Below are 19,120 nucleotides of genomic sequence, written 5' to 3'. Positions count from 1 at the left end.
CAAATTGTAAACGCGAAGCACGCAGTGCGCGCAGCGCGTGGTGACCCTCACTGTTCACAGGAAGCGAGTCTCATCAAGTTACGGACCAGACCCACCGCCCCACGGGCCGTCCCTGGCGGGGTCCCGGCCGGGCCCTGGCTGGGAGTGTGCCAGGGTTTACCTCAGCGGCTTCCCTGACGAGTCCGAAACCTCATCATCCCCAGGAAGCATCTCGGATTGTACTCCAGCTAAGGGGGCCCCCGCTGGCGGCCGCTGGCCCTTTTGAATGGCTACCTCAAACTATTAGCCCGCCAAAAGGGTTCCTGCGCGGCCGCGGGGTGCCGGTGCCCGGCCGGTGCGGTCCCTTGAAGGGCCTCCTGGAGGGCGGTGCTGTCCTGCCGGGCTGGCTGGGTGGCCCGGCTTGGGTCCGCGAGGGTCCGCGAGGCCGGAACGGCGCTAACGGGGGTATTTCATTGTGCGGCATTACTACTGGCAATCCCCGGCACTGCCTCGGCCACTGCCTCCGCCAGCCCCTTCCGATGAGCTTGCTGGTGACGGCGGTCGCCTTCAGCAGGCTCAGCAGGGGAGTGGACGTGGACATCCGGGTGCGGTGGTGGCGGCAGCCCCCGCCCGCCCTGCCGCGATGAGTCGTCGTCGACGCCGTCCTCCGCCGTCTGTCTCTCGCTATGCCGACATCAAGAGAACCCTGATCAAATCCGGCGTCCGCCCGGACCAGACCCGGTCTCAATCAGGGCGCTGTGCGGCGCGCTGTGGTGTGCCTGGCACCAAAGTAGCGGGCCCGGCCCGTAGTTGCGGCCCTGGCCCGCCCTCGGCGGTCATCAGCCAGATTTCGGTCTCAGGTTTTTGCACATCGGGGAACCGTCGAAATGGAGCGTACTTAAACGGCTCAATGTGCGGGCTGCAGTGCGAGCACCATGCGGTCCGTAACGACACACACGCACACACACACCACACACACACACACACACACACACACACACACACACACACAAGGCGAATTGAGGGAATGGCTGGCAAACCGCTTCCGCCGCCAAGATATATACCGTTGGATTGAGAGTCGCATGCCGTGGCCTGGCGTGCCGGTTCGGTGAATGGGGTTCTCTGTGCGCGTGGCTGGCGCGGCTGCCGTGGCGGCGCACTGCGCGGGGGCGTGGCGGGAACACTGCCCCTCCTCATCACGACCATGGAGGCCCCGGCCGTCCGAGGCCATGAATAAGCTCCGGATCGCTTCTCGATTGTCCGGGTAAAAAGGCCCCGCCGCCGTGGCCGCCGCGCTCCGGCCGTCTGGCTTGGCCCAGGGCCTGCAGGCTCTGTCCCTCTCGCTCACAGGGCACCCCGTGGAGGTGCGAGAGAGACGAACCTCGGAATCAGTCTGCTGGCACGTTGCACTTACAGCCTTTCCGACGCGCAAATTGCGTTGATTCGGAGATCAATATTCGGCCGAGTCCAAACGGGGTGCCCACGGGGGGCCCACAAGAATAGAGACGGCCCCCACAGCGGAGGTCTAAGTGTGCCACCATGGTGCCACCATGGTGCCACCATGGTGCCACCCCGGGCCAGTACGGCAGTCGCAATTCGCTGGAAGCGCTCCAAGAAACATGGACCTCATCCAACGGGGGCGTCTCATCGCCTGCGCTCTGCCGCCCCGCCCCGCCTCGCCCCACCCCGCCTCCGGTTGACCCCTCACTCGGCATATGGGCCACGCTGGAAGCGCTGGAAGCGGAGTCCGATTTTGGAAGCGATCACTTGGACCGGTTGCCAGTTTATTTGGAGCACTGCTAGGAGACTTCCCTGCTCCCCGCCTCAGGGCGCGCGGGGATTGTCCGCAGCCCACGGTTTTGGAAAAGCCTCTCTGGAAGTGGATCCGGGCTGCCATCCAGCCCACCCAATCGCGGAGCACTTGGCGGGCGGAGCGGCCGGGCCCTCCGCTGGGGCCCATTGCCGCTGCACTGCGATCTGTGCATGAGAGCGGCACGGCAGGGCACGCCACGGCAGCGTAGAGGTCGGGGGTGCGAACTTTCGCTCCCTTTTTCCACCCTCCGCGCCGTGCCGTGCCGCACCGTGCCGTGTCGCTGCGAGGCTGCGAGGGGCGGCCTCCGGAAAGGAAGCAAATCCCGGCCATACAATAGCCGCCTACTAATTTATGACCATTGTCAAGCTATTTTCAGGCCGTGTGTCCTTGCGCCGAGCTTGCGCTGAGTGCCCTGGTTCCGGTGTGGCGCTGCCGAGGGCCGAAGGGTGCGCGGAGGGCGTCCGAAGAGTCGCCGAAGGGTCGCCGAAGGGTCGCCGAAGGGTCGCCGAAGGGTCGCCGAAGGGCCTCGGGGACGTCACCGCACAGTGGGCCAGGAGACCGGTCCAGGCGGTCAAAACCATGGACTCGTTTTTGAGCTCCAGAGTCACCAAGTAGGACTCGAACTGCACCAGTGACCCTACCAATGGATTGCCCTCCAAACAAGGAATGAATTAGCGGGGTCACGTGTTCGGTTTGAGTCCTGTTTAGCTACTCTGGAGCTCAAAACGCGTCTAGTGCTGTTGGCCCACCGTGCGATGGTTCGAAATTCCTTCTTTTCCCGAACGGCGCAGGGCCGACCCTTAACCCCCTTGGGCAATGAGGCGACCCGATAAAGGGATTCCGCCCTTCGGCCGGGCTCTGGGCGAAGGGCGCTGGGCTGGGGGGAAAAGTGGTGCAGTCTTAATGGGCGGGACTCTCAGGCGGCCTCGCAACACCTCCGAGCTTTCATCTCCAGAGCCTCCAGGCCTAAACCTGGAGCCTGGAACGGCCACCGACGTCACGGGATGTCCTCCATTTCGCAATTACGCGAGTCGTCGCTCTGTCTCTCTCGCACCCACACGGGACGGCCCATGGGTGCGAGAGAGACAGAGTGGCCCTGCGGCCCTCGGAGTATCGAGGACATCTCTCCAGAGGCCCGAGGCTCAAAGGCGGGGCGATAACCATCTCAGGTGGGGAGCCCAGCGCGGTCAAAAAGACTCCACTTGTTTTATTTTCTCGTGCAGCTTTTTGCTTTTGGCATTAAGCAGAGACGCTGCTAGCTCACCCCCGGACCGCGGGGTGGGGGAGGGGGAAAGAGGGGGGGGGTCTCAGCACGCACTAACCCTCGCTCATCTCGACTCGCCTTAGATATGAGCGGAGATAACACTCCTCTGTGCCTCGGACGGTATTCGCAGAACACCTGCCTTTAATCTCCCGAGTGAGAAACGTTCCGGAGGGCCTGGCTCAGCCCGACTGCCAATAACGTGGCGGACACTGCTCCGGGTCCAAACTACCCACCTATCCACCACGACGAGTGCCCGGTGGAACCACAGCAACAAAGGCCTGTGGCACTCTCCCCCAGTCTGTGCAAACAGGCCATCATGTTTATTCGTCTTGGCGCTATCTCGCTCCTCCTCAGCGAGGCCCCGCAACCCTTCTCCGCCAGGTAAATGATGCAGAGGCCACGCTTCAATAAGCTCGAGCATCGTTGTATGTGAAAAAATGTTCAAGCCTCCGGGCATCGAGCTTTTTAAGTGTGGGGTGTTCCACATCTACATATGCTAGATTGGAGATTAACTCAGAAAATGTTTTTTTTTTTTTTAAAAAGTACTCACGTCGTCTTCTGCTCGCGTCCGTCCTCCATGACCCCTCCCGCGAGCCTGGAAGAGGAAAAAGACAGCCCCATTAATTTTCATCAATTAAGACGATCCGAAAGGCAGCGCTAATGGTCGGGCCCCAGCCGGCTTTCCAGTGCAGACTCGCCGTCAGGACTGGCAGGACTGAGAGCCCCGCCAGTCCTCCTAGTTGGGTGCATCCAAGTGCACAAACGCTCTTCCTGAATCGAGGCTTAACTATCGCAGATCCCGCAGGCCATCCCCGTGCTGGCCTCGCTAGCCTCGTGCAGGGTCTGTAATGATGGCTGTTTCACATCGCTGCTCCGCGCACTGCTTCCTGCTTCTTTGCCTTGCTCTCCTCCTCCAGCGCCCTCCTGCCTCCCTTGCACCCGGTGTCCCGGCGGGGTGCGAGAGGGACACAGCCTGCTGCTGGAGACCGCTCCGCTCCGGTCGGTGGAATCGCGCCCATAATGGTGCTTCGCGTAACCTGCGCTCACTAAGCGCTCCCAGCGGGTACCCAAACGGCAGGGCGGGAACTTCGGGAATATAAGTGAACTCTCAAAACTCGAAGTTGAAACTTGGAAACATTTTAACGTTGCACCTGCCAACGAGGGACGCGGTCAACAAGACGCCACACTCGCCCCGTTAGGGGAGGGGTGGGGGGCATGTTAAAAGAATCTGAAAGAGCGGTGGCGCTGTGAAAGGGGACGATTTCCATCCAAATGGTTTTGTTTCCCGGGTTGTCTCCACGAAATGGTCCATTTGCATCGGAAGCGGCGTGGCGGCGCTGCGTTGGTCCCGGGCCGCCGCAGCCACCTCCAAAACCACTCTTGTGTGATCTTTGGCTGGGAGTGTACGCCTGACCTATGCCGTGCCTCGCTGCGCCTGCCTGCGCTTCCGCGTGATGTGACCTTATCAGATCCGCCATTTAACGTGACGGCGAAGGCCAGGCCGAGAATGTTGCCACCTAATTACGAGATAGTGCACCTCCCTTTGTGACACGTCTCCTGCAAATGATATTGAGGTGTCCTTTTCTATATCTTTCCCTCCCCCTCTCCCTCTCCACCTTACATTCCCGCACAATGAGGGTGGGTCTTCCCTTGAGCCGAGACGCGGCTGAGCAACAGAGACAGACACACATTCCAGGACCCCACACCGTGCCGAGTCCCTGCGCACAGCAGCACCATCTTGCGAAATTAAGGACCCTTATTCTTTCCGCAGCTAGCTATATCCCCACCCCTAAGAAAAATTGCTCCGACGCTTTTATTGTGCGTCGCCTCCTTTTTTCTGTGTTTTTTTTTCAATTTTGGCGCCACCGCGCGCGTTGAGCCTACAACGCCACTTCCGCGATGTGAGGCAGGGCCGAGGCACTGCCTGGGGACAAATTCGTGAAGGGGAGGACATGAAAGGAACTTATGGAGATTGTTGTTTTGATTGTAATCAGATAGGCGGAAACCGACGTCGCTCAGACGCCCGTGTATACACTTGACAGGTTATTGGAAAGAAGGTAAACGAAAATATGGTAAGTCGAATTTGAATGCTTGATGTTGTGATCGTGCTTTGGGGACCCCACGCAAAAAAAGGCGAAAAAATGAGAGAACTTCAAGATTGTCATTTAAAAAAAAACTCTTTGGATTTTTGAAAAAATTTAACTCAACTTGTCATTTTGAAAAGAAATTGCCGTTTGAATTTTATTTCCCACCGGCGAAATAAAAATAAAATACTTATTGCTGTGTCACAGCACTAGTCATTAGGACGCGTCGCGCGGAGTGGCCTCCGGACGGTGGGCCCGGACGAAAAGTTTCCGAAGAAGTCAGTTTTAAAGGTGTATGATTTACGGGCAACCCTTCTCCTGCATCTGAAATCCTCTTTGTCCGGCCCAGCCTCCTCACCCCGGCCCAGAAGAAGTGGAACTGGAGGAAAAGGGAGGAGCACAGCACCATCGACCAGCATCAAGCACGGCCTGCCAAAATACTTCAACAGGGAAACGCGTTTTTAGCCCCAGAGTCGCTAAATGGGACTCGAACATAGCTTGTGACCCCACCAATGGATTCCTCGTTCGGAGAGCAATCCATTGATGGGGTTACAAGTTCAATTTGAGTTCCATATAGTGACTGTGGAGCTCAAAACGCGACTAGAGATCCTGGCCCACCGTGCGTACGTCAAGACATGTCACAAGGCCTGTCACGATAACGGCTGCGCCACACCCGTTGTTGTCAAAGGCGGAGACACCACGCACGCGTCTCCAATTAAACCAGTTTGAACAGACTCGTCAAACTTGCGAGACGGCCCACTGCTAATTGGCAGCGAGGGCGTATTTATCATGGAGCTCGACATACATTACGCATTGCCGCCGCGGCACCTGCGAGTGCTTCGGCCCCGCCAATAGGAGACGATCGCGTCAACAGAGGATTCGCTTCGCGGTTCCGGCAGGCACGGCACGGCAGGCCCTGCCCTGCGGAGGGGAGCCTTAAATCATAAGCCTGCCTGACCGAGGCTCCCTATTTATCACTCTGGGCCTCGGTCTGGGCCTCGGCCTGCCTCGGCCTGCCTCGGCCAGTCCAGCGCCTCCCCAAGGTACGACCACTGTTGCTGCGGCGGGGCGGCGGGGCGACCGGCCGGGCTGGGTGGGGTGAATGGAGAGATTTGGCGTGTTGTGCGCTACAACATACACGCGCGCCCACAGACACAAACATAATTGAAAAGGGAGGGTCTTCGTCGCCCTCCTCTCCGGCGCTCTCGTCGTGTGACCCTCTCTTCGGAGTCTCTCGAGGTCCTCTCCAGTGTGACGACCGTCGCAAGGCTTCTCAGGTGAATCGACGCGGTTGATTGCCGGAATGAGAGCGAACGACGAAACTCGAACGTTATTTTGGCGGCAATCATGGCGGACTGCTGGCTGGTCTGACAGCGCTGACGTGATCCCTGGCTTCTCCAAGGCTCGTCCTGGACGCGTCCCGACGGCCGGAGGGTGCATCCTGTCGCAATCGCCCGCAGGCCGTGGCCAGACTGCAGGCGAAGCGGCGAAGCAAAGAGAGAAGCCGCTTTTGGAACGACTCTGCACAGCGAAGGCGGTCAAAATACGGGACGCGTTTTGAGCTCCAGAGTCGCAGAATGGTGCTCGAACCAAACGTATGACCCCACCAATAGATTGCTCTGCAAACGAGCAGTCTATTGGTGAGGTCACACGTTCGGTACGAGACCTTTTTAGCGACTCTGGAGCTCAAAACGCGTCAAGGGTTTGGCCGCCTCCACCGGTCTTCTGGCCCACTGCGGTGGACGCCTGCGAGGTAGGCACCACGTGCACAGCCTTGCCGACCGGGCCGCCAGCCGCCCAGGCGCGCCGCCAGCCTGCGCCAAGAGATAGAGGAGAAAATATCGCCACCAAGCCGAGCAGAAGAAGAAATAGCAGAACCACCAGCATCCTCTCCATTTCCTGCATCGCCTGGCATCGCCTCCTTCGACGCCTCAATGGAAGAATCACTGCACCGTGAAACGAAAGGCGAGTGTCTGCCAGACCGTGAGGCCGTGAGGTATCCAACGCGCTCTTCAAGTGTTTCCCTTTTTTTTTCACCACACGCCCAGCTCTCTTTTATCCCTCGCGTTTTTCGAAAGGTTATTGTTGCTGCAACTTTCACCGCCGAGTATACAATGTTGTTGTTTGTGGGTCACTCATCACGGCCCGAGGCAGCGGGGCGAGGCAACCGGGAGAGGCCGGCCCCGCCCAGGGAGATCGCCAGTTCCGGACGACAACACGCCGTTTCCGGGAGCAAAGTTGAAATATGTGCCGAGTCTTTCCTGCGGTGCAGCCCTCCGTTTTGCCACACTTTCTGCTGCGTCTGTGTGTGTGTGTGTGTGTGTGTGTGTGTGTGTGCTCGATTCGCTCCGGCCCGTTCAAAAGAGGGACCCTTCAGCCGAGGAAGTACAAGGGCAGTATAAAACAGAGACGCGAAGAAGCTGCACAGGAAAAAGCAGTCCTGAAAAATGTGCTAAATCCACACTGCTGCTCATACGCTTTCGCAATAAGCGTAAGACTGTCCTGTACACGGTGCAGCACAAAAAAACCGGCAATTTTTCGTTTTTTAATGTTTTTTCAAAAATTCGAGAAAGTGCGCGGTGACAATAGTGTGCGAGGACGGCTTGCCTCCCCGGCGGCGCGGAGGCGCGGCCGGAACCGGAGGCAGGCATTCTATAATTGCGAGGCGATTGCAATAACAACGGCATGACGTCTGTGAAATGTCGCATTCCACAGGAAGCATTTGATTCGCTCTGCTGATTGCGCCAAGGCGGCCGACGAGGACGAGGCGGCCGTTCGGGTTTCCTCTCTCTCTCTCTCTCTCTCTCTCTCTCTCTCTCTCTCTCTCTCTCTCTCCGTCAACCTCCCTATCCCATTTCCCATTTCCTCGGGACCCACCCCCCGTTCTGTCACGCCTATCGTCATCTCGCTCCTCCCTCCAGACACATTCCGCTCGCGAATATCGCGCGCTCGCTTTATAAGTAGTGTCCTTATGACCACTCGACGCGCGGCCCTTAATAGATAAATCACACAGCGGCGCTCCCCTCGCCGAAAACACAGACGCACACACACACACGGCGTGCGTTTTCTATACGAATTTCGTGGGATTTAGTTTCTTCGTCCCCAGGGGGTACAGGGAGGGCGGCGGCGCCTTGCAGACACCCGAGAGGGGAGGCGTCTGTCTGCCAGGGGGAGGGGGAGGGGGAGGGGGAGGGGGAGGGGAGGGGGAGGAGGAGGGGGAGGGGGTAAAACCGACAAGCTATACGTTACTCGGGCTGCGCTGGCCTGGCCTGGCCCGGCCCAGTGTGTGCCCTGCCCTGCCGCGGCGTGGCAGTGGTCACGACGTGTTTGATAAGTGTGTCGCTGACCCGCCCACGATTCTGCCGGGGAGGGAAAGCATGCGGCAGGAATAGGACCAACAGGACGATCGGGCGACGAAATAGAAAAACAACGACCCGAGGAAGAAGAGGGAAAGAGGGAGAGAAGAGAAAGAGGGAGAGGAGGAGAGAAAGGTGCAGACCAGCGTGAAGGGCATGGCAAATTCTCCACAACAAGCAGTGAGAAGGCAAAAAAAAAAGCTCAGGTCAAAGTGGTCCGATTTAAAATTTGACTAAACTCCGAAAAAATAAACAGTTAAAAACCAACAAGATAATTGCCTAATGGAACTTTGACCGAATCGGCAAAAATTTGTTTGAACCTCCGCAGCCTCAAAAGGCAGGGTTCTCTTCCATTTGTTTTGCTCCCCCTTTTCGCTGTGTACACCAGTGCGGGACAAGGACTTGGTCCGTGTCACCGCAAAGCCTCGCCACGCCACGGAGCCCCGACACGGCCAGGCAGACCAGCGCCAAATCCACGCAAAACTACGCCAAAGAGGGCACAGACCGGCGCAGCCCCGCAAAAAAACAACAAAAACGAAAAACAAAACCCTCAGCGCAAAAAGCGTGCGGCCGTCTGTCTGTCCAACTGCCCGGCCAATTATTAGCCAGTCTGTCTGTGCGGGCCTTGGGCCTTGTTGCTGCACGAATAGCAGCGAATTTCGAATGAAGCTCACAACAATTTGGCGAAAAACCTGAAAAACAACTTGTTGACATTGTCATTTTCCTCGTCTCTTTTTCCTGCGGTTTTCCTCGTGTCTCCGGAAATCAAGGACCTGGCCGTTGTCTCCACCGCGGTCTGCCACCTGCTTGTGTAGTGCGGCCGTGTCACCGAGTGGGCCGGGCCTCACGGAGGGCCTCTCGGAGCCCCCCCCCCGGCTGCGTCACTGCGTCGCTGCGCCGCTGCGTCGCCCCTGGAAAAGGGACTGCCGGCCCAGAAGTTGGGCGTCAAGTTTCTTGTCCGCCTCCTCCAATGCGAGCGAGACGCGTCGGCGGGGCGGCGCGGCGTCTGCAGGTAACGCTGCGTGACGCCAAACCTGGAGTAACTCACAGCGAAGCCATTCAAGGAGGCCCTGGAGTCGGAGCCTGGAGCCCCTGGAGCCCGGAGCCTCTGGAGGCAAGCCCCAGGCACGAGGCAGCTTGAGCGCGCCGCCTCCCAGCCCCTCGTTTTTGTCTAGTTCACGGGAATATGAAAACGAAGCGGACAGAGCCGGGGACGCTCAGAGCTCCTGCTAGCACGAGAGCCTCTCTTGTCTTGCCTGACTTTAGTTCCACCCCAGCCGCTCCGCATCTCTGCGTCGGTACAGCACACCGAGTGGGACACTTGTGCAGGTGCGAGCCTTCACATCCTTCACGCTCGCCCATCGGCCCGAAACAGGCTGCAAAAATACGGGCTGCACTTTACATGTATTTGCGCGGGGCACACACTTGCCTAAGCAAACTCGCACGCTAATGGAAGCGCGCTGCCGAAACAAAACAAGAAGGGACACCGGGGACACGGTGACCGCAGGCTGGCCTTGGCTGGTCCTTGGCGCGTCCTTGGCGTCCTTGCCGTGTTGCGCGCTCGAGAATCCTTTTACTGCGAAGAGTATCACAATGACACAACGCAATTATTTTTCGGGTCGTCATCTTAATACGCAGTCGAATTTTCTTTTTGCTGTTTGTAAAAAAAGAGAACTATCCAAATTTCGCAAGGCAGCCCTTCACCAACCCTCCCCTCCCTTCGACGCCCTCATTGAATGTCGCGAGAAAGCCGTCAATGCGAAGTACAGAACTCACCGGCACCTTGTAACGCCGCGCCACAAAGTCAGGTGGGGCGACCGGAGCGGCAGCAGCCAAATAAAAAAGATTCGTTTCTTTCGACACTTCTGCGTGCAGAAACGGTTTTGCTTTTATGGGCTCTCGGTCTGCGTTTTTCCGCTCCAAGGAACACATGAACACCCGCAAAGTCTTGGTAAAAAAAAGTATGGCGGAAACTCAAAGGTAAGTTGTTTTTTTCGTCAAACACGAAAAGAGGGGCTACCGCGAAATTGTGCGGATGAAAAAATAAAAATCAGGTGGCAGATTGTCCCGGCCACAACACGGCGCCACAACGTGAAATTTAAGAGCGAAAGTGCGTGCAGGCCGGTGGGTGAGGGGCGGCACAGGCACGCAGGGGAGGGGGGGGGGCAGTGGGTGGAAAAACGCAGAGGGAAGGGAAGAGTGTGCCGGAAGTGTCTAGCGGACAAGGCGGCAGCGCGGCGGCGACGGAGGGGAACCAAAGTCAGGAAGAGAACGGTTGTTAGTTGCGGCTGTTCCCTCACCTATGGTCCGCGTCCCCCCCCCCCACCTTTCTCCCCTCCTGCTCACGCGCTTCCGAAAGGGTCTTCCTTTTGCGCGCTGCGCCTCGTATTCATCAAAACAGCACTACAAAACCGCGACGTCGCGGCCGGCCTCGCGACGCCACTACAATGTAAAGGGGAAAGGGGAGCGGCATTTTACACGCTGTACCCACAAGGCGGTGGGTTTTCACCAAGATTAGGTAAGGCACGCGGCACGAAAAAATGGAAAAATAATTAACTGTTGCGTGCGCCCTGCTCTTGTTTCAGCGCCCCCTTTCGCCCAAAAATTCCTGCTCGTCCCTTTCAGAGCCGTTCTTGCTTCTCCGGCTTCTTTCCCGCGCGACTGTTGCCTTTCCAAACATGGAACAAAACGACGCCTCGCGGCGTAACTCCCGCGAGGAAGTAACGCCGAGTGTGCCTGCTCTTTTCGTAACCTTGTTTTGTGTGGGATCTAATTATGCTCGCCGTTTAGGGAGGCTCCGAGAGAGAAAGGGGGGGGGGGCTGCGCGCGTGCAGGCCGTGGCTCGGGCCGTGGCTCGGGCCGCCGTGGACTCGGTGGCCCCCGACGGGACGGTCGTCCTTAGCAAGTTGCCGCGCCAGTTTTCACCGCACTTTGTTTCACTTACGCGCCGTGCCATACACGTCCCCAGATGCAGACGCTAACTGTGGTGGGCACGGCACTGCAAGGGGCTCTGCGAGGTCGCTGGTCCCGCGGGTGGGCGGCCGGCAGGGCCTGCCGTCGTCGAGTGCGAAGCGCGCTCCTTTGCAAATGCATACACTGGGAAAAGAGATCTTTTCCTCCTTTCTTACTCATAATCCTTCTTTCTTTTCCATTATGTGCGGGGCGCCGCGCCTGTTCCCGATAAAACGGGGGGCCTCGCGGAGTGCCCCTTATGCTGTATTCATTTTATCGGTGGGAATCGAATCGGGTGTCTCCAGGCCGTGCCGTGCTGAACCGCGCAACCCCAGCCGCCGGGAACGCGGACATCTTCACCATCTCGAACCAGACCTCAAACAAGATCTCAAACGAAATCTGAAACAAAATCTCGAACGAGATCTCGAACAAGGCCTCGAACGAGATCTCGAACAAGGCCTCGAACGAGATGTCGAAAGCGCCGCCGGTGGGGCTCTCCTCTCTACATTCCACCGAGTAATAACCCTAATGAAAACGAACCACAATGCAAGGCTGCTCTCCGTAACATCAAGCTGATTCCGCGACTTCGTTCTCGTCGCTTTCTTTCTCTCGCATCTCCAAGGACCGTCCCGATGAGTGCGAGAGAGACAGAGCGACGAAAAGGACTGTAGTACGTTCGCAGGCCGGCGAGGCGGCGACCAAGACATCGCCAAAATTAAATTCCTGCCGGCGTCGTCAAGGTGCGCGCGAAACGTGACACTGCCGGTCGGTTCCCTCCGTGGAAATCTCCCGCCGTCTCGTCCTATGGGCGCGTCGCTCGGGCCACGAAGGCGCCAGGTCGCGTGCCGCTGCGAGGACAACAAACTCGTCACAAAAGAGTGCCGAGAAAAAGACGAAACGTAGAGAGGGCGGTGACATCTTCGTGTAGTATAAAAAATAAATAAAACAAAATTATTTTTTTATTTTTTTTTGTCTTTTAAAGTGGTTATAAAAATTTCTGAAAACATTATTTCCAATAACAAGGACCTAAAACTTTGTTAAGGCCTAGAATACTGCATTGTGTTTTGCTTCTCGCGGAGCCGAACTCGAACACCTCCGCCATTGGTTCCCGGGTGGCCCCAGCAGGTTCCGGCTCCAGCCGAACACCAGTTTTAATCCCACTAGGCGCCACTGCACTCGCTGCAACCCCGCCCTCGCCCGCGCCCCCACCGGCAGCGCCGCCACATCGACAAAGACAGAATTATCCTCCTGGACACAAATCCAGACAGGGCGGGCGCCCGTCCGTCCGCCCCAGCATCCCCCGGGCCCAATAAATTGCGCATGTCCTCCAATGACGGCCCGGGAGAGGGGGGGGGGGGGCGTGGTCGCCGTGACAGTCTCACACGAGCAACTCGATAGTTACGACCAAGACCGGTGCGGCGCGGCGGCCCCGGTCGACCAGTTGCGCCCGACCGGCCGGTCGAACACCCCGACGACCACCCCCTGCAGCAGAATGGCGGAGAAAATCCCCGCTGCAGCGCATCGTCTGGCCGTCTGGCTGCAGAGCCCGACTGAGGGGCCGTGACGAAAATGGGAACGAGACTCCGAGCCCCCGGATGACCGCCCCAGGTGCACCCCGGACACGGCTCGCCGCGCTGCCAAGTTTGAAAGACGCGACGTCAGTGCACGTCAGAAAACGGTCCAAAAACGCCAAACCATTCGAATTTTTCGCTAGCAGTTTTGAACTGTTGGCGCACTTTGTTGGACCAGCAGGTACAATAGTGCTGTCTGTGTGCCCACGATGCTGGAAAACCCCCTGCCCTCCAAAACTGGCCCTACTTTGCATGTCTTCGGGGGTTTCCGGGAGGCGCTGGTCTTCTTCCCGCCGATTTCAAACGCAGCCCGACTCGCTACCCGCGCCGCCACGCCGCACAGTGGGCCAGAGGACCGGTGGAGCGGCCAAAACTCTAGACGCGTTTTGAGCTACAGAGTCGCTAATGGGACTCGAATCGAACGTGTGACCCCACCAATGGATTCCTCGTTCGGAGAGCAATCCATTGGTGGGGTCACACGTTTGGTTCGAGGCCCATTTATCGGATCTGGAGCTCAAAACGCGTCTAGAGTTTTGGCCGATCCACCGGTCTTCTGGCCCACTGTGCTCCGCCGCGCTCCAGCCAGACGCGCGGCCCGACTCCAGGCGGCCTCCAGACAGACAGCTTAGACTGTTGGTAAGTTCGTGGCCCGCCGAAAAGGGGGAGTGGGCGGCGTAGCGTAAATAATAAAGGGATGTAGTGGCGGGGCGTGGCGGGGCGGGGCCTGACACTAATCCACGCACACAGCTGGCACTGCATCCGCGAGGACAGCGGCTCCGTCAGGAGTTCGGATCAACTTCAGATCTGGCTTTGATGCGCGCACACACACACAGACACACACACACACACACGCACGCAACGCAAATGACGCACTCCCAGTCGAAACAGAATATTGCATTAGAGCGGCCAGATCATTATCTTGATGATAATGGAGACGCGTCGTTTCGTAGACGCGTGCCCACGCACTTCTCGTAAGCTAACACCGCCACTGGGCCGCGCGGCGCGCGCGTCGTCGACAGCACTAGTGCCAATTTCGAAGTCGCGGGGGTATTTAATATGTAGGGACACGAGTGCCCTGCCTCGCCCACCAGCCGGCCCTCCGTCTGCAATATCACTTTGAACTTGAAAACCTAACGGAATGAAAACAGCTTCCTCCTACACCGCGAAAAAAAAGGGCCAAAAATTCGTGTTAAATAAACGGAGCAAATAACAGATGTGCTCTGCTGCTCCATTGGAAACTGCGGCAAAAGGGGGAAAAGGGTGGGGGGTCAACTGCCGGCAACACGAGCGACACAAAAATACACAATGTCTGAAATTATTCCCAAGCTGCTATGCAAATACTGTACAACGATTACAGCGCCGCCGCGGCGGCAGTCGAAGAAAACAAAATCAATTAAATAATAAAACGGAAAGGGGGGCAGATGGACCGGCCGCCCACGCGCTCCCTTTATTTATGGTGTATCGGACACAGCGACGCGAACTTAGCGCACCGCGTTGCCCTAATCCACCGCGGGGCCTCCGCGATGACAAATTCGTTGCCGGGCGGCCGAGACGCGACCGCGGCACCTCGAAAAAGATCAGACAAATTCTCCATTTGTTTCCCGATATGTTTGATAGAGAGAGGAAGTCGACCGTGATCACCCTCATTTGGAAACCCGAGCAGCCAAACGATCCGTACTACGACATCAAAATAGTCACACACACACACACACACACACACACACACACACACACACACACACAATGTGGCCGCGCTAGGCGGTAGCAGTGCCGCGACCGTGACCTCGGAGTCTCCAATGAATGATACGGCCGACTATCTCAGCCTACAGGCGGAGGGGAAGGGGGAGGGGGCGGGGGCGGGCAGACCCCATAGCCGCCGGCACCGATGAGCGAAGCGAGCACGGCTGTATGCCGCGGCACGCCGGCGGGGACGGCCGGGACGACACACTGTAGGGAGAGCACTGCAGGCACGGCGACGCAGCCAGCAAGGTGACACAGGCCGTGAGTACGCAGGGCCAGCCACCGGGCCCGGCCAGCCCCGGACTGGTCAAGTGACAAGCGTCACGTTTCTTGTTGTTTTCGTTGTTTTTGATCATTTCGCGGCCGCGGAGTTTCGGAACCGAGACGCCGGTCGCCTCGGCAACAGGCCCTGTTTGTCGTACGCGAGATAGCGAGCACTCAGGTGCGCTCCGCTGCCTCGGCGCCTCGTCCTTACGCAAGGACCGCGAATCGAACCGCGGAGCCGCGAGCTACCGGCACACTGTTTGCACCCCGCGGCAAACAGGCGGAGATAACCGGCTGCAGCGGTGCCGTCACCGCCACTGCATTGCATGCTGACACTGGGTCTGCCTTCCTGTCCCCCAGGCCCAGCCAGCATGGCCAAGCACGCCGACGACGGGCTGCTCAGCCCCTACCGGCCCACCATCGTGCCCATCCAGGATGAGAAGTTCGGCGGCGCGGCGCGGGGTAGCGCCGGCAAGCGGCGGCAGTACGCCACGGCCATCATACGTGAGTACGGCGGTCTCTCTCGCACCCGCGCGGGACGCCCCACGAGTGCGAGAGAGACAGAGGCGCGAGCAGAGTCCGTTACAGTGAGGCTGCCATTGTGCCGGAGATACAAAACAGCGAGCGAGGGAGGAGGATGGCAGGAGTGAGGACACGCCGGACAAACAGACGGACAAATTGTGGGGGGAGGGGGCAAGTTTCAAAGTGAGAGTTGCTGGGATGGACGGGGAGGGGCATCCGGCATCCGGTCGCCTGGTGTACGGCGGCCCGGCGGCACCGCACCTTCACGAGTGCAACTACTGTGCTTTACGGCAGTCATGACGATGGCGGTGGCCCGGCGTTATTAGCTCCCGGCGGCATTGCTCCCCGTCTCCCTCGCACTCACTGGCCTGCCGCGGGGGTGCGAGAGAGACGGCTGCGACCCTCCGCGGTCACAAAGCGAAGCAGCAGTCAGATCGCCGCCCACGGTCCCCTAAGCCCCCCCCCCTCCCCGTTCGTTAATCTTGTCCAGCAGCACGGGCTCCAGCACGAGCTCCAGGAAGAGAGCTAGTCAATTCAATCAGCGCCGCGGCGGTGGTCGCCTCCATTCCGGACCCCACCTCCCTTCCCCGCCCCTGGACGCGGTGGCGCGGTGGCGCCGGGGCCTCCCCAAAGGACTCGTCGCGGTTTCAAATTTAATCACAGGACATTGTGGGCACGGCGGCGGCATGGCCGAGGCATGGCCAAGGCATGGCGGGGCCAAGGCGGTCTGGCGTTCGCTGGCGCGCCAGCCAGTCGTTCCAGTGTGCTGGCTGGGACGCCCGGCGGGTAGGCCGTCCCGCCGAGCGCGCGCGTCGCCCGGGCGGTGCGGCTCCACGGCGGCGAGCTCTGACGCGCTTTGTCTTTCCAGTGAACGTGGCGGCGCTGGCGGCGGGCTCCGTCATGGGGTGGCCGTCGCCCGCGGGGCCCATCCTCACCAACGCCACCACGTCCCCGCTGGACGCGGACGGCGACGGCATCAAGGAGGTCGTGTCGCACGAGCACTTCTCGTGGCTGGCGTCCGTCAACTTCCTGGCCGGCACGCCGGGCACACTGCTGTTCGGCGCGCTGGCCGACCGCCTGGGCCGCCGCATCGCGGGGCTGGTGGTGGCCGCGCCGTACGCGCTGTCCTGGGTCCTGGTGGCCACCACCGACTCGCTGCTGCCCCTGTACGCCGCCAGGCTGCTGGGCGGCATCGCGTCCGGCGCCACCCTGGTCGTCAGCCCGCTGTACATCGCCGAGACCGCCGAGGACGAGCACCGCGGCGCGCTGGGCACGTTCCTGGCCGTGGGCCTCAACACCGGCATCCTGTTCAGCTTCGTCGTCAGCGCCTTCACGGAGTGAGTCAGGGTGTCTAGCCGCCGCGTCCGCTCCTTTGTCCGCGACACTAGCGAGTGCTTTGTGCTGCAGCTACCGCGCCATGCCGCTGGTGTGCCTGCTTCTGCCCGCCATCTACTTCCTGTGCCTGCTGCGCCTGCCCGAGACCCCCGTGTACCTGGTGAAGCGCGGCCGGGCGGCGGCGGCGCGGCGCGCGCTGGCGTGGTACCGCGGCGGCGACGACGTGGACGCCGAGCTGGACGCGCTGCTGGCCGCGGCCAAGCGCGAGGAGTCGTCCTCGGACACCGAGACCGCCTCGCTGGCCGACCTGTTCCGGCACCGCGGCACGCGCCGCGCCCTCGTGCAGAGCCTCGTGCTCTTCGCCAACCAGCAGTTCTGCGGCGTCATCGCCGTGCTCAACTTCACCGAGGCCATCTTCATGGAGGCGGGCAGCTCGCTGAGCCCCACGGCGGCGGCCATCATCGTGGCCGCCATGCAGGCCGTGTGCACCTACCTGTCGTCCTTCCTGATGGACCGCGCGGGCCGCCGGCCCCTGCTCATCGCGTCCAACGTCGTCATGGCGACGTGCCTCTCCACGCTGGGGGGCTGCTTCTACGCCAAGAGCATCGGGTAAGTGGTGCCACTGTCTGGGTCTTTTTGGCCACTCGCCGGTTCCTGACTGCTTGCTTGCGCAGGTACGACATCGCGGGGGTGGGGTGGCTGCCGGTGCTGGCCATGTCGCTGTACGTGGTGGCCTTCGCCATGGGGCTGGGCCCCGTGCCCCTCGTGCTGCTGGCCGAGACCTACGCGACGCGCGTGCGCAGCCTGGCCACCGCCGTGGGCATCTCGGTGCAGACCGTGTCCGCCTTCCTGTGCACCAAGTTCTTCCTGAACGTCCGCAACGCCCTGGGCACGCACGGCTGCCTGTGGCTCTTCGCCGCCTTCTGCCTGGCGGGCGCGGCCTACGTGGCCGTCGCCGTGCTGGAGACCAAGGGCAAGGCGCTGGACGACATCCTGGCCGAGTTCCACGGCGACCCCATCGTGCGGCGCCGAGAGGAGGACGGCCTCCACAACGGCGAGGACGACGACGTGTTCGTGGCCAAGGAGGACGACGAGGAGCCCGCCGCGCCCCGCCAGCACCAGGAGACGACGACCTGAGGCGGGTCTAGGAGATAAGCATGACGCCACCCTGCAGTGTGGTCACCGAGGACGCCGTCCCAGTCACTTCGGAGTCCTTGCCTGCCGACTGCCAACGCGGTCCAACCGCTGCCGCGAACCGCCGAGGGAACTCGGAAGGACCTCCTGCGGGAACATTGCCACTGCTGGGGGGCCAGGCATCAGCCAAGTAACGCTGTGATAGTCATTACTCAAGTTGCCACTGTTTCCACAAGACTGATCCCTCTCATTAAAATCTCCTCACCAGTCCCTGTACTGCATCGGCAGCAACAACTATTGCCCGACCGAACAACACGCCGACAGGCACGCTCGCGTGTTACAGTGTGTTACACGTTTGTCACGCTGAGTAACTAATTACACGCCGAGTTCATTGTCCCCTGAGGAGCAGGGTCGCGGCCAGAGTGCCTCTCGACTTGGCCAAGTACAAGAAGGAGGCAAGGCCAGGCAGCGCGACGCAGGCCCTCAACACGGCACGCCCTGCCGCCCTGCAGCCCTGCAGCCACGCCGACGCGCCGCTACACACTCCAAACTTGGGGCTACAACACACTAAACTAGTGTAGCCAACCATCAGATGGAACTGTTTCAGCGAGTAACAACCACCAGACCAAGCGCGCTGACTTTGTTACGACGGGGAAGCATGGAACCAAAAGAAGATGGCGCTAAATTTATTCATTTTTAAATTTACATTCATTATTAAAAAATTATGAAAATATGTCAATTTTAATCGGTTATTTAATAGGAAGAGCACTCTGAAAACAGCCTCAAACTAAATCTTAACGACGACCTAATACAAAAAGAAAATCCTAACTTCGCTGTGTCCTACCACCTGGCGACCCAGGCCTCCTCCCCCGCAACCACAGAGTTCGTGCCCCTTTCTCTTACTCCATTTCACCCACTTGCGGCGCGCGTGTGTGTGTGTGTGTGTGTGTGGGTGTGCGGAGGGGGGCATTGCTTCTTGCTCGCACCGCACTGCTTTGTGCATACATCTCTTGACCTACCGCTGCCTTATCAGGGTCCTCGTTACGGGTACTAGTGCCAGCTAGGCACTACCTGCACACACACACACACACACACACACACACACA

At 59.5% G+C, this 19,120-nt stretch overlaps 2 protein-coding genes across 4 annotated transcripts in view; one reads left to right on the top strand and one right to left on the bottom strand.

The window, feature by feature from the left end:
* The window catches only part of LOC117651551 (hemicentin-1), a 96,389-nt gene extending 92,742 nt beyond the window's left edge, over nucleotides 1–3,647 (bottom strand). For both annotated transcript variants that reach the window (XM_034395651.1, XM_034395652.1), the window contains exon 1: nucleotides 3,607–3,647. The gene's annotated coding sequence lies outside the window, so the exon portion shown is untranslated. The remainder of the gene's footprint in view (nucleotides 1–3,606) is intronic.
* Nucleotides 3,648–14,901: 11,254 nt separating this feature from the next.
* LOC117651829 (facilitated trehalose transporter Tret1-2 homolog) lies at nucleotides 14,902–18,753 on the top strand. Of its 2 annotated transcripts, none has more exons than XM_034396234.1 (5): nucleotides 14,902–15,020; nucleotides 15,384–15,527; nucleotides 16,414–16,882; nucleotides 16,953–17,489; nucleotides 17,555–18,753. In XM_034396234.1, exons 2-5 carry the CDS (start codon nucleotides 15,395–15,397, stop codon nucleotides 18,015–18,017), a joined length of 1,602 nt encoding a protein of 533 aa, XP_034252125.1. In that variant the 5' UTR covers nucleotides 14,902–15,020; nucleotides 15,384–15,394; the 3' UTR covers nucleotides 18,018–18,753. The 2 variants fall into 2 exon arrangements, with proteins under 2 accessions (XP_034252125.1, XP_034252126.1); XM_034396235.1 differs by having other exon boundaries at nucleotides 14,927–15,008.
* Nucleotides 18,754–19,120: the final 367 nt, after the last annotated feature.

This window comes from Thrips palmi, unplaced genomic scaffold (assembly GCF_012932325.1).
Source record: "Thrips palmi isolate BJ-2018 unplaced genomic scaffold, TpBJ-2018v1 HiC_scaffold_6, whole genome shotgun sequence".
Lineage (NCBI taxonomy): Eukaryota > Metazoa > Arthropoda > Insecta > Thysanoptera > Thripidae > Thrips > Thrips palmi.
This window is presented reverse-complemented; position numbering and strand designations above follow the sequence as displayed.

Bases quoted from the DNA above. Each gene is read 5' to 3' on its own strand.
- LOC117651829 (XM_034396234.1), top strand. From the start codon at position 15,395: ATGGCCAAGCACGCCGACGACGGGCTGCTCAGCCCCTACCGGCCCACC. The intron at 16,883-16,952 runs GTGAGTCAGGGT...TTTGTGCTGCAG, and splicing joins GTCGTCAGCGCCTTCACGGA to CTACCGCGCCATGCCGCTGG. The intron at 17,490-17,554 runs GTAAGTGGTGCC...TTGCTTGCGCAG, and splicing joins TTCTACGCCAAGAGCATCGG to GTACGACATCGCGGGGGTGG.